Consider the following 14,769-nt stretch of genomic DNA (forward strand, 5'->3'; position numbering starts at 1 on the left):
TTCGGTAGAAAATGATGAAAAATCTAAATATGCAACTTTATCTGAAATGAATTCACACACAATTATAAAGATAGGTAATTAAAACAAGTCAGTAGTATAACTAAAAGATTGCGCATTAAGACTACTGTCATTATGGATGCTTAAGGATAAATATGCTCTTGAAAGAAATTGGTTATTTCAGAACATTGATTGAGCTAACTGACGAAAAAAATAAATCAAAATATAATCTAAAAATTATTATCACCGTAAAGATTTCCACTAATACAAGCACTAAAGATTCACAGGGAGTGGCAACTCACATCGCATACACATTACATAAACACACTGAATCACGAGGCACCCTCAAGGTACATGTAGGTTTACACGATTAACAATTCATATATGTCTATTTACCTCAGTAGAGGACATCGAACAGACGCCTTACACTCTCGATAGCTTTTGCACCGGAGCGCCAGGAGATGAAATTAGGGTCGGAGTGTAACGTAAGTTTCCATTTTAAATATGTTTTACATATATATGTAAGTATATGCTTTAAACAGTTTTGTGTTTACCATCCATCATGAAAGTATTGTTTTCGAGGAGAACAAAATACTTTCATTGAGTCTATTATCCACTTGTAACTTAATAATGATAGCAATAGTAATAGTGATAATGATAATGGTAATAATAACAATGCTACTACTACTACCATTATTACTACTACTAATAGTAATAATAATGATAATGATAATAATAACAATAACAATTATAGTAATGGAAATTATATATTGATAATAAAGAATAAAATAATAATAACAACAGCAACAACAACAACAACAACAATAATAATAATAATGATAATAATAATAAATGATATTAATGATACTAATAATGATAATAGTAATACTGATATTACTACTAATAATAATGATAGTCATAATCATAACGTAACAGTAATAATGATATTTGATAAAAATGATAACAGTAAAAAAAATAAATAATACTGTCAATAATAATGATAATAATACTAATACGATAATAAGGAAACGACAACGTTCTCACCCCCTTCCCTAACATTAACTATAGTGCTACCTGTCCTTAGCTGTCTAGCACATTTCTCTTGCTTTTATCCATTAACCATGAACCATTTGTACCGAAATGTTGCAATTTAAGGTAAGTATAATCCCCCCTCCCAATCACATGCCCGTTCATACAATTCAAACATTCTAATCAAGAATAATCTAATCACAAGATAATCCCCCCCCCATAATCCCTCGCACCGTGTTGCCGATTGTAGGATGGGGGTGCTTATGGGACGAAACTGGACCCAGTACAGGAGATCACCCTTACCTTGGCGTCAACCTTGACTCAAACAAATGTTCCGTGGTGGGTTTTTCTTCCTCCCCCCCTTTCTTTTCCCTCTTCCTGCTGTTCTGTCCACTACATAGCTAATCGTTAACTCTTTTTTTTTCTTTATTCACATACTTTGTCAATAACGCTATACAGGCTTCTCCCCCAAGCCGCTCCTTGCGCTGTTTTCCCCTCCCCCACCCTTTGTCCTTTGTCGTCGTGGAGGCGCTTAAGATACTGAGGCCAATGGTGGGGTGGAATCACCCTGAAATAGCTCGGGCCCTCGCTCAGTTTTGCATGGTCTTTTCTTCTCCTTTCCTTGTTCCTTTTCTTTATCCATTCGTCTACGTGTCCTAATCGTTTAAAAACTCATTTTATGCGGTTTTCGCCACGATAACGTTATCATAAACGCCTCTCAAGCCCTTAACTCCTTCCCCTTCTCATACCATTAGCTTATACTATACCCCGTCCTCCCTCTTTACTACCATAACTACCTTACTACCCCCAGTACTGTTCCAAAACCGTAACTTTACCTAATCATTAACTCATTCCTAACCTTTTACCGTACAAGTTCCTACGTATAGTATCACGTATCAATAAGAAGGAATCTTTCCTAACGTGTTCTTATCCGATAGTTATTGCCAGAGCCCGCCCCGCCCACAAAAAAAAAAACCCCCCCCCACCGTTAGCACTAATATCATAACTCGTGATAATGGAATCTGAAAGATGATTCACTGACTAGGCCATGGGGATTATCAGATTTGTTGGGTTACAGAATAAAGAAGTTTGGGACCACTGCTCTAACCAAGTACCTAATGACACCATCTTTCTCCTATATATGGTCCCGCCTACACGCTTTCCTTCCCCATTTTCCCTTCCACTTCCTCTGGATACAACACGACTGTCACACAACTCCCTGGATTTTCTCCCTCCTGATTTTTTTTCCTGAAACTGTCATCACTCTTACCCCCCCCCCCCTTTCTTTCTTGCTATCCACCTTACCCTAACAACATTCTTGGCAGAATCCCAACACTCCTTCTTTGGCAAATTTTGAATTTAATCCTTGTTAATCTCTGACCTTAGTTCATTACCTCCAATCTCTCTCACTGTTTCTATGCCCCTTTCAGTACCATACTGTCTGAACTGGCTATAGACGGACTTTTGACGTGTAGCACATTTTCATCGTAAACTAACCCACTATCTTTCCCTTTTTCACTAATCCACTATGATCTTTGATGATCTAGCACATTTATTTGCTTGTAACCATTACCATCGCTCCTCCCCCTGTCAATGCAGAAATGTTGGCGGGTTTTTGGCTACCCTGCGAAACACTTGTCGCCCCACAACTAGCCTACCCTCTATGTACCAACTAGTCATGAGAGCAAAGGTTGGGGAATCCACCCTACCTGGTAGGGTAGCATAAGGTAGTCTACCTCTACCCATTCCCTGGGTTAGTTGTCCATGGTGACAGCCCTCCTACCCTGTTCGCAGTAATGTCAACTCATTTCTTAGGCTTAACACTCGCAGTACAGGCTATTACTGTGGCAAGCGTTGAGAAGAGGGTACTACACATAATGCAATGTCTACCTCCTCCCAGCCTCCAGGTGAGAAGGGTGGTCTTGACTACCGCGTAAGGGTCTTGCCCTCACCCTTCTTCTATTGGTTGATATGATGGTTTGCCACCCTCATAGGGTGACTGCACAACCCTAGTAGAGATGTATGGAGTTGGGATTTCCTAAATTCTGGTAATATGACATTGTTTCACATCCAAACCGTTACTTTTACCAGATGTCTCCTTTGTTCCTGTAATACTATTTTAGACTTTTCATTAGCGGGTAATATCTGATTTACATGGAAGAGACCGTTTTTCCTATGATTATAGCATGTGTAGGGTGATATGGCATACTCGGTGCGTCTCTTTATCTATCTGAAGAAGGCATTTCCTATACATCCTGTTCCAGGTAGACCTCGCCGTCTCCAGCCGAAATCTGGGAAATCCGAAAGGAGGAATTTCCAAAACGCTAGTTCGAGCACGGCGAGTCTTGAAAGAGACGAGGCCGTGCGGTCATGGAAGCCCATGTTCGACTTATTACCCAAGACTCCCTCAAAAGACCTAAGTTTGAAACAGAATAAGGAAAATAATCAGAAATTTACTGACGTAGCTACACTTCTTTCAGATCATTTGCTTGGTGTTTCAAAAGGATCCTATATCACCTTTTACATACACCGGAGGCACTTAGAATTTCTTGGCATAAATTTTGCATCTCCTGGGGATTATCTGATAATGTCCCTAATGCCTTCACCATATATAAGCTTCAACTTTTGGGGCCCCCCCCCCTTTTTAAAAAAAAAAAAAACTTACATAATAAATGACCTCTTCCCCCCCCAGTCATGATGACAGAACCTATCCATATTTTTACACCACCAATCCCAACCAAAACAGTATTTTTACGGTCACTGACTTTGTATGTGTCTGGGATACTAGTGAGCTGCCTGCATCATAGCTGTGCATGTTTATACCCATCCCGAAACTTAAGAAGGCTTCCTTTACACACTCTACAATTTCGTCCTGCATTACAAGACGTTGGGAAAGATGGTAAATTTCGCCGTATGTGGTACTAAGAGAAAGGATAGTTACCTATCTCAATGCACAGTATGCTTTTAGAAAAAGGCCGCTACCACATGATGCCCTACTATCCCTAGCGCCATGAGGTTTTACATAATTTTGTATGAAATTGGCATTTAAGACTTAATAGGATTTCCGGTGTCTGCCGTTAAGACTACGACATTTCATTGTCGTCAAATTGGGTGATCCTGACTATTATTTTCATGGCAGTAAATTTCATGTGTGGATTTACTTGTTCTCATCTTTGATTACCATCTGACTGGGGACGGCCCTCATATTTAACGGTAGCTTGTATATGGCTAATGTCAATTTTGAGAGTGCTTGCCATACCTCTCTGGGCGGCCGACCGTCAAAAACTGCTCCATCTCTTGCATAGAATTCCTAATTCTTTCTATGCTGAATATTGTATTTCAACGTTTATTCTTCTGCACGGCAGCCCGCATCCGTATTTTAGACCTGTGCGCCAACATTTCTTAGTCTGGCCCACTGGGGCAGTCCGGATGCCCCCAAATCCCAGCATGCTGTAAGATGCTGGGGATTGGACCAACGTCGCCAATCTTTAATGGGATGGTGGTGCTGGTTCGTGGTCTTGTGGCACGTGGTTTCAATGGCTCGCGCTCTGATCTTTTTATACCTGGTCAGGTTTCTCTAAACCCCATGTGGGGAGACAAGTTGCATGGGTAATGTCAATTTTGTGTATCTTCTTTATTTGCCCTCCTCGCCGGATCCCCCACGATAGGCTCTGGTTAATTCCCCTATATCATATGCAAATCAGCAACAGAGGCTAAGAACATGTATTCCTATTCAAGAGTCACATGCTCTATATTTAGGCGCATCCCTCTATCCCCGCAAGTTTCAGTCCCTGTAAACACTGATCTAAGTCTGAGGCTGGGGTTGGGCTTTGTGTCGTCTTTTCCCTCAGTTTTTGTCGAATGGCACTAATCTCTGTTCATCAACAATTGTGGTTTTGTTTCTGCAAGAAATTCTAACATTTGTGGCGCAGTGGTAGCGTTCCTCGTCTAGCAATCTTGCTGACCTACGTTCCAAATCCCATGCCAGCCAGTGAAGATAAATCCCGGCCATTCCTTGCACACTAGGGGGTAATTTATAAACAACATCTTGTCATACCAAACAAAATTAACCATTGTAACAAATGGAATTAACCAAATTTAATTATCATTTATTGAATTAGTCCACAATCTAAATTATACCATTTTTCAGCGACTCCAGAAGTACAGTATCAGTTTTGGGGGGGGGGGGGGGGAAATGTTTTAGCTACCCCTTTACAAATAATCCATTAATTTCATCAATTATGGAGTGCAATGTGTCCCTCGAAACGTCGGCATTTCTCCTGAAACTGCTCTTGATAGAATCGCCTTACCCCCCCCCCCCAACCTTTCTTTTGGTACTCCCAGCCTTACTCATGAGCATCCTTGAAAAATCTCACTTTTTCCTTTGACAACTTTTGCTTAAATCACGCCTTTGTATATCCCTTTCTTAACCCTTTACTCAACTAACTAACCTACATTCATCCTTTTCACTACTATCCCTTTGATATGTATTGTATTATGACCTTGTGTCTAGCCATTCATTTTGGCCTTTGTAACCATGAAAACCGTTAGTTATGATTGTAATACGGCGATACAATATGGTAGGTACTGTTTAAGATTTAATAACAGAAAGGCGTACAAAGCTTATTACAAGAGCCAATGTAATAAGAACAGGCGTAAACGGGGCCGACGCTGGCGCACGCGGGCCGCCAATCAAAACAGCCGTGCTGGTTTGAACAAAGTGAAAAGAGTGGACCGGTAGTAAGATCTTTAAAATTTATATTTACATTACAGGATCATATTTTTTTATACTCCCACGCTAAGTGTCCTCCACTGTGTATCACTACACTGTATATATCACATCTAACTTATTAGGGGCTCTACCACTAGCTGTTCTTGAACTTGTAAGTTGATTTTCCTCCGATATCAATTAATTTTGGTACACTTAGTGGCTGTGAGAGATGGGAGATTGGTGCCAAAGCGAATGAAATAGACAATTAGTTCTCTACTGGAGAAGGATAATTTAGGTATGTTTGGCCCTACACACCAATACTCACAATGATTAGGTGTTACAGTATTTCGTACACCACTTTTTTTCTTTATAACAATCAAACTCCCGAGATCGTGCTTCTTGAAATAAATAATAAATAATAATAATGATAAACAGATAAAGAAAATACACATTCCATTTATGAATTAGGCCTAGCCTTTTATTTTCATTTTAGGGGGGCAATAAAGCTGTAATATGCACAGGGAGAATTAATAAATATTTTAGATGTTTATACTTTTTTAGAGCTTTCTGACAATATAGACATCGTTTTTTATAGTATAGAATCTTGCCTATCCGTTCGACAAAGTAGGTTCGATGAAAGGCCCGTTCGAACTTTTCATTCGAATTCGAGTAATTGTCTTTGCTGTTCTTGGTTATTGATTTGTTTCACATTCAATTCATGTGTATTTTAGTGATGGTTAATATTTTATATATCATTTACAAAGCTTCCTAAATGGAATCAACGAAGGAAAAAAGAAACACAAAAAAAACTTACAAACACGAATCCTGGACAGAGGTAAGAAAATAAACCGTGCTTTCATTTCACTGATATAAAAAAAAAAAGACTGGATCAAGCAACCAGTGCTTTGTTGTGAACACTATTGAAAACTATCCGGCGCCATGCAGTGAGCCCCAAACAATCCAGTGGATGACTTGGGGCGCAGTGGAAAATCGCTGTAGATTTCCAATGAAGTCTCTGCTTTGCATGAATTAAGGTGAGTTTTCTACCAGAAAGCCGTTTTTCAGCTATTTTCCTACAAAATGATAACTAAAGGATATTTCGAGACTAGTCCGTTCAGCCAATCCGTTTGCAGCTACAATCAGCGTAACAGAGAAAATTTGACTTTGTTCGTTTAACTTGAAAAATAATTTAGCAAGTGTGAAGGCGGCCTAAGGGCGATTTTGAACTTCATTTGGTGCCAAAAAGCAGAACATCTAATTCCAAAAATTCAACGCTTGATACTCTGGATTAAATTTTCAAATAACTTTTGGTAACGGTACATCTTCGCACAAAGTTCATCAGAAAATCGTGTGGCCAAACTTGTATTTTGGTATTTATGAATCATTAACCACCATATAGTGTTAATGAGTTTTGGTATGTTTACCTTTACTTTCCGCCGCATTGGTCTCAGCTTCATGGCGCCCTACGAAGAGCCATTGGCTTCATAAACCTTACCAGCGAAAACAATAGGAAGCTTCGATCCAGTCTTTTTTTTTTTTAGATAGTGGTTCATTTAAGGATTTTATGGGAAACAATTCTGTTCTGACTTGGTGGAAAAATGAAATCGCTTGTTCTCCATCCATACCTAAGTACCTACTTATAATAGTAAACCGTTTTAAAAAAATCGGGATGCCAGAAATACCTGCGATCATAAAATGTAATCCATTAGAGAGAGAAAATAATTTGCACAAAATCGGGAAAAGCAAAGAATGCGAATGAGCAGACACGGCCCTTTGATGGGGAATGTGCAGAAGGCGCTCGGCCGATCAAGGAGCCGACTGCCCAATGGCTTCCGAGATTCCTAATAGCCTTTATTCATTCAGACATATATATGCAGTGTATATATATATAATATATATATATATAATATATATATTATATATATATATATCTATATATATATTATGTGTGTGTGTGTGTGTGTGTGTATGTGTGTGTGTGTGTGTGTGTGTGTGTATCTATCTATCTATCTATCTATCTATCTCTCTATATATTCTACAGACACAATACACACACACACACACACGTACACACACACACACCACACCACACACACACGTAACACACACACACACACACCCACGCCACACCACGCACACAACACACACACAACACACACACAGATATATATATATATATATACATATATATATATATAATATATATATAATCTATAATATATATATATATATATATATATATATTTGTGTGTGTGTGTGTGTGAAACGCATCTGAAAGTCAGTGATTCTTTTGGACCCAGTCTGGAATTTTTTCCTCTGGGTTTGCCCCCCTGTGAGACCCCAATTAGTCAACCTCGACTACTAGAGCTTGAACAGAAAAGCCCCAGGGCGACTGCCCAGCGGCGTCGGCGGGCCCCTGCGTGACACTCGTGCTTGTTGCAAAACAAGCATCAGCGTGGCTTATCTGTGTGTGTCTATATATATATATTATATAATCTAGATATATATAATATATATATATATATATATATATATACATATATATATATATAATTATATATATATATATATATAGATATATATAATATATCTATATATATATATATATATATATATATATATATATACAATGATGTGTGTTTGTGTATGTGGTATATATATGTATATTGTGTCGGCCTATATATATATATATATATATAATTTATATATATATATATATTATATATATATATATGTGTGTGTGGTGTGTGTACAGGTACATATATACATAGATAAATGCATATCTGTATACACACACACACACACACACACACACAGCCACACAAGTCACACACACAGCACCACACACACACACACACACACATATATATATTATATACTATATATATAGTATATATATATATATACATAATATATAGATATATATATTATAATATATATATATATATCTATAATATTTATATATATATATATATATATATATATATATATATATTATGTTATATAAACTATATATATAATATGTAGATGTATATATATGTGTAATATATATGTATGTATGTATGTAGGAGGATATATCTTCTATCTGTCTAATCTATTAAGATATATATATATATTACACACACACACACACACACACACACACACATATCATAATATGATATATATATTATAATGATATAATAATATATATACTATAGATAGATAGATCGATAGATAGATAGCTAGATCGATTATAGATATATAGATATATAATATCTAGATATTATAGATATATATATACATATATTTAGGTCTATATATATATATATATATGATATAATATATATATATCATATCTAATGTATATATAATATATACTATATATATATCTATGTATATATATATCTATGTTTTATATTCTATATATTATATATATCCATATATATATTTATATAATATTATATATATTATATATATATATATATACTATATATATATCTATATATCTATATATATAGCCGTTTTTACTGCTATTTCTGTCACCTAGAACATACTCCGTGTGTGTGCTTTATAATATATATATATATATATATATATATAATGATATATATATATATATATATATATATATATATCATCTATATATGATATATGTATTATATTTTAAAAAAATTTGGTTTATAATATAAACATCATACCAAATAGTATAATACTGATATATAATGTTATAATACATATACACAAATATGTATATATCTATCTATCTACATAATGTGTGTATCTATTCCATATATATATCATATTCTATATTATATATGATATATATATAGTATAGTATATATAATATATATCTATGTATATATATATATGTTATATAGATGTATATATATATATATAATATCTAATATATATATATATATATCTATAACACAACATATGTAGATAGATAGATATATACATATTTGTGATATGGTATATATATACATATATATACGTATGTATATTAAATATGTGTGGTATATGTTTAGTATATACATATATACATACTATATTTATATATATATATAATATTATATATATATATATATATATATATATCTATATATAATATATATATATATATAACAGCACACACACGAGTATGTCTAGAGTCAAGAAATAGCAGTAAATAACGGCTATCGATAATCGCAGCACAGTCCCTTTAGCCCGCATCAGCTAACTTTCTGCACTTACGAAATTGAAAGAATGAATAAAACTCAAGCCACACTTCCCCTAACCCCCACCCCCGCCCTGTGCTCAAGCCGAACACCACACTTCGCCAGACGAAACAGCCAACGAGTCGCTACCTGAGACCGAAAATGAGGAGACAGACAGACAGACAGACAGAGAAGAGCGAGAGAGAGAGAGAGAGAGAGAGAGAGAGAGAGAGACAGAGACAGAGAGAGAGGAGATGATAGATAGATGTAGAGAGAGAGAGTGAGAGACGAGACAGGACCATCCTGAGGTGGGGCGGGAAAGAGACCCGGCCTCAGTTAGTCATTACTGTCGATTTGTAATTTTGGTTCTATTTCAAATCGTACTTTCACTCCGTGCGAGATGTAATGAACCACGAGCTGGTTAACTGGCCGCCGGCCCTCGGTCCAGCGCCAGTTGGAGGAGAGGGGGGAGAGGATGGGGAGGGAGAAGGGTGGTGTGAAATGAAGCAACGCCGAAGGAGAGAGGGGGTATGGAGATGGAGAGGGAGAGGGGAAAAAGAAAGAGGAAAAGGAAAAAGAGTGTGAGGCCAACAAAGAGAGAGAGGAGAGGGAAGTAGGAGGAAAGGACAGAGAGAAAGGAAGAGGAGAGTGAGAAAAAGAGGAAGCCAGAGAGGGTAAAGAGAGAGGGGGAGTGGAAAAGGGGGAGAAAGCGAAAGAGGCAGACAGGGAAGGAAGAAAGGAGAAAGAGAGAGAGAGAGAAGAGGAAGAGGGAAAAAAAGGGCTCTTACTATTGACATAATGTTGCCCCATTTAACACATCAATGCAATTTGATTTTCAGAATAGCATTATCTGCGATTACAAAATCAAAAGAATCGCATTTTTTTGAAAACTAAAAGGTGGACCGAGCATTCACCGTGAAGCCAAATTATTATACATAATATATATAGATTATATATATATATATATATATATATATATATATATACTATATATATGTGTGTGTGTGTGGTGTGTGTGGTGTGGGTGTGTGTGTTGTGTGTGTGTTTGGTGTGTGGTGTTTTTGGTATGTGTGTGTGTGTGTGTGGGTGTTGTGTGTGTGGTGTGTGTGTGCGTGTGTGTGTGTGTGGTGTGTAGTGTGTGTGTGTGTATTTGTGTGTGTGTGTGTGTGTGGGTGTGTAATGTATAATGATATATATATATATATATATATGTATATATATATATATAATATGGTATATTATGTATGTATATTATATATCTATATATAAATATATCTATTATATCATATATATATATATATATTATATATAATTGATATATATATATTGATGTATAGAAAAATATAAACACTCGCAGATGTTTTGTCACATTAATATGAGGAAGGCTAACAAAGGTCTATGCTATTTAAAAATCCAAAGACCTCGTGCCTCCACAGTAAAAAAAAAAAGTGGTGTGCCGATATTGTGTGTAAAACTATAATCAACAGTTTTTCGAGTTTTATTTCTGTGCAGTGTTTGCTGTGATAGAAAATATTAATTAATTGGCAACACTGTCCTCGGTGAGGCAGAGACCGTGGAGGTTGATGGTGTGTATTTTTGCCTTGAAAGAATAATTCTGGATGAATTTTCCTATCAATTTCATTCACTATTATTCATTTTTTATATATATAAATATATATTATATATATATCTATATTATATGTATAATATCTATATATTATATATATATATATATATATATATAATACATATATATATATATATATATATATATATATAATATAATATTATATGTGTGTGTGTGTGTGTGTGTGTGTGTGTGTGTGTGTTGTGTGTTGTTTGTGTGTGTTAAGTGTGTGGTGTTTCTATTATTATATATATATTATTATATATATTATATATATATATATATATATATATATATGTGTGTGTGTGTGTTTGTGTGTTGTTTGTGTATTTGTGTATATATACATATTTTATATATTTAAATATATATATATATATATATATATATATATATATTATATATATAATTGGTGTTTGTGTGGTGTGTATTTATATCTGTGTATGTGTGGCATATCTCTATCTCTTCTTTTTAACGTAGGTTAATGTCTGAGCCGCCGTGGTCACAAGCATAATACTTAATTGTAGTTTTCATGCTGTGATGCTCTTGGAGTAAGTACGTGGTAGGGTCCCCAGTTTTTCCTTGCCACTGAAGATGCCGGTGTTTTAACTTTTTTAGGTAATCATTCTCTCTAATTTTATCCGGGCTTGGGACTAGCACTGACTTTTGGGGGCTGGCTTGGCACCCAGTGGCTAGGTAGGCAGCGAGGTGAAGTTCCTTGCCCAAAGGGAACAACGCGGCCGCCGTGAACTCTACACTTGGAAACTCAATTGCCGTCGGGACAGTCCGACGTTCTAACCATTTCGGTCCCACCCGCGGCCCTTAACGATCTGGGCTTCCATTATTTTTCTTGGCAATTTAGCGGTGGTTTGCCATTGCCTTACCGCCCGGTGGTTTTTTTTTTTTTTTTTTATCGAGTCACCATCTCTATTTACCCGGTGCCGGTGTTTACCTTTTTTTAGGTAATCATTCTCTCTATTTCATCCGGGCTTGGGACTAGCACTGACTTGGGCTGGCTTGGCCGCCCATTGGCGAGGCAGGCATCGAGGTGGTTCCTTGCCCAGGGAAACAGAGCGCCCGGCCAGTGACTCGAACCCTCGAACACCGTCGTGACAGTCCGGAGCGACGCTCCTAACATTCGGCGTGTGTGGTGTACTATATATATTATTTTTATTTAATATTATATATATATATATATAAATATATATATATATATTGTCGATATATATATATATATATATGTATATATATATATATTATATATTAAAAAATGTATATATATATATATATATATATATTATATGTATTATAACATGTTTATATACATATAAATAATATATATTATATATATAATATATATATATATAATATATCTATATATCTATGTATATAATGTATGTCATACATATATAGGTGTCTGTATATTATATCTATATATATCTATATATATATGTATAATATAGTATCATATATATATTATATTTTGTGTGGTGTGTTGTGGTGTGTGTGGTGTGTGTGTGTGTGTGTATACACACCACACACACACGTATATTTTCTTTTATATTTACCTATTTATTAATGTATACGTATTATGTATATATATTGTATATATATATAGATAGATAGATAGATAGATAGATACATCGATAGCATAGATAGATAGATAGATAGATAGATAGATAGATAGATAGATAGAAAATAGAATGAAATTATAGATATATAAATTAAAAAAATATATATTTATACATAAAATCTAGATATATACATATATATATATATCTATAATATATATATATAATATAATTATATATATATATAGTATATATATACACACACACACCATATATATATATATTACGTGTACCCACCACACATCCACATATAATTATATATGTTACGTGTCACAACACCCCACACACACACCACACATATATATATATATATATAATATATTATATTATATATATATATCCTTTGATATTTGTAAGTTTAAATTTCTAAAGATTTAAACACGTATGCAACTGCGTTCATAATTCAACTTTCTTTGCCGTTGCAGTGAACGATACATTTTGGTTTGGTGTCGCATTACCTATTTGAATGAACGAAACATAAAAGATAAGAAAACGAAAGTGGGTAAGATGCGATAATGAATTTGAGAGAAAGAAGATACTCAACGAATCGAAAGCGGATTAATGAAAACACACAAAAAAAGAAAAAAAAGAAAAAAAATTATATACTGGCAAAGTTGTGAGCGGGGGGTAGGCCAGGCAGGACGCGGCGTGCTCTGTGATTTAATTTGCTTGTTTGTATTAAAGATTACTCCCCTCTCTGCCTTACACTCTCTCTCCTTTCTCTGCTTTATGTTTCTCTCTCCTCTCCTCTCGCTTTTTAGATCTCTCCTTTATCTCTCTCTCTCTCATCTCTCCTCTCTCTCTCTCTCTCTCTCTCTCTCTCACTCTCTCTCTCTTCTTTTCTCTTTCTCTCTCTTTCTCTCTCTTTGTATCTCTCCTTTCTCTCTCTCTCTCTCTCTCACTCTCACTCTCACTCTCTCTCGCTATTGTTATCTACCCTCCCTATCATATATTATCAGTAACATCTAACTACCTGGTCTATCTGTCCTCTCCATTTATCTATCTGTCCTGTCTTTCATAATCCATCTGTCTATTGAGCTATATAATTAATATATATATATATATATATATATATATATATATATATATATATATATTATACTATATATATAAATATATATATATTTATTTATTTATTTATTTATTTTATCTATCTATTCATCTATCTATCGAGATGTGTATCTATTCATCTATCTGTCTCTCTATGTCTACCTTTCTATATCTCTATCCATCTCTCTCTCATTCTCTCATTCTCTCTCTCTCTCTCTCTCTCTCTCTCTCTCTCTCTCTCTCCTCTCTCCTCTCTCTCTTCTCTCTCTCTCTCTCTCCATAATATCTATCTATTTATCTCTCTCCATCTATTTATCTATCTTTCCATTTTTCTGTCTATCTATCCGTCTGTCTATTTATCTGGCTATCTATCTATCTATCTATCTATCCATCCATTTATCATACCCAAGTTCACCATCTGTATCTGTATCAATTTTTTTTTCTCTTCTTGTCTTTTCTTTTTTCTTTTTTTTGTAAATTTATCCATACCATTACCGATATTAAAACATACCACGACAACCACCCACTTCGCAAGATCACAGCCGAAAA

General features: G+C 35.1%; 1 protein-coding gene across 1 annotated transcript in view; it reads left to right on the plus strand.

Moving 5' to 3' along the window:
* Positions 1 to 5,523: 5,523 nt before the first annotated feature.
* The window catches only part of LOC119573905, an 18,301-nt gene continuing 9,055 nt past the window's right edge, over positions 5,524 to 14,769 (plus strand). Inside the window, exons 1-2 of the mRNA XM_037921008.1 lie at positions 5,524 to 5,572; positions 5,830 to 5,909. Of these exons, the coding sequence (XP_037776936.1) occupies positions 5,524 to 5,572; positions 5,830 to 5,909 (129 nt within the window). The remainder of the gene's footprint in view (positions 5,573 to 5,829; positions 5,910 to 14,769) is intronic.

This window comes from Penaeus monodon, chromosome 6 (assembly GCF_015228065.2).
Source record: "Penaeus monodon isolate SGIC_2016 chromosome 6, NSTDA_Pmon_1, whole genome shotgun sequence".
In the NCBI taxonomy this organism is placed as follows: Eukaryota; Metazoa; Arthropoda; class Malacostraca; order Decapoda; family Penaeidae; genus Penaeus; species Penaeus monodon.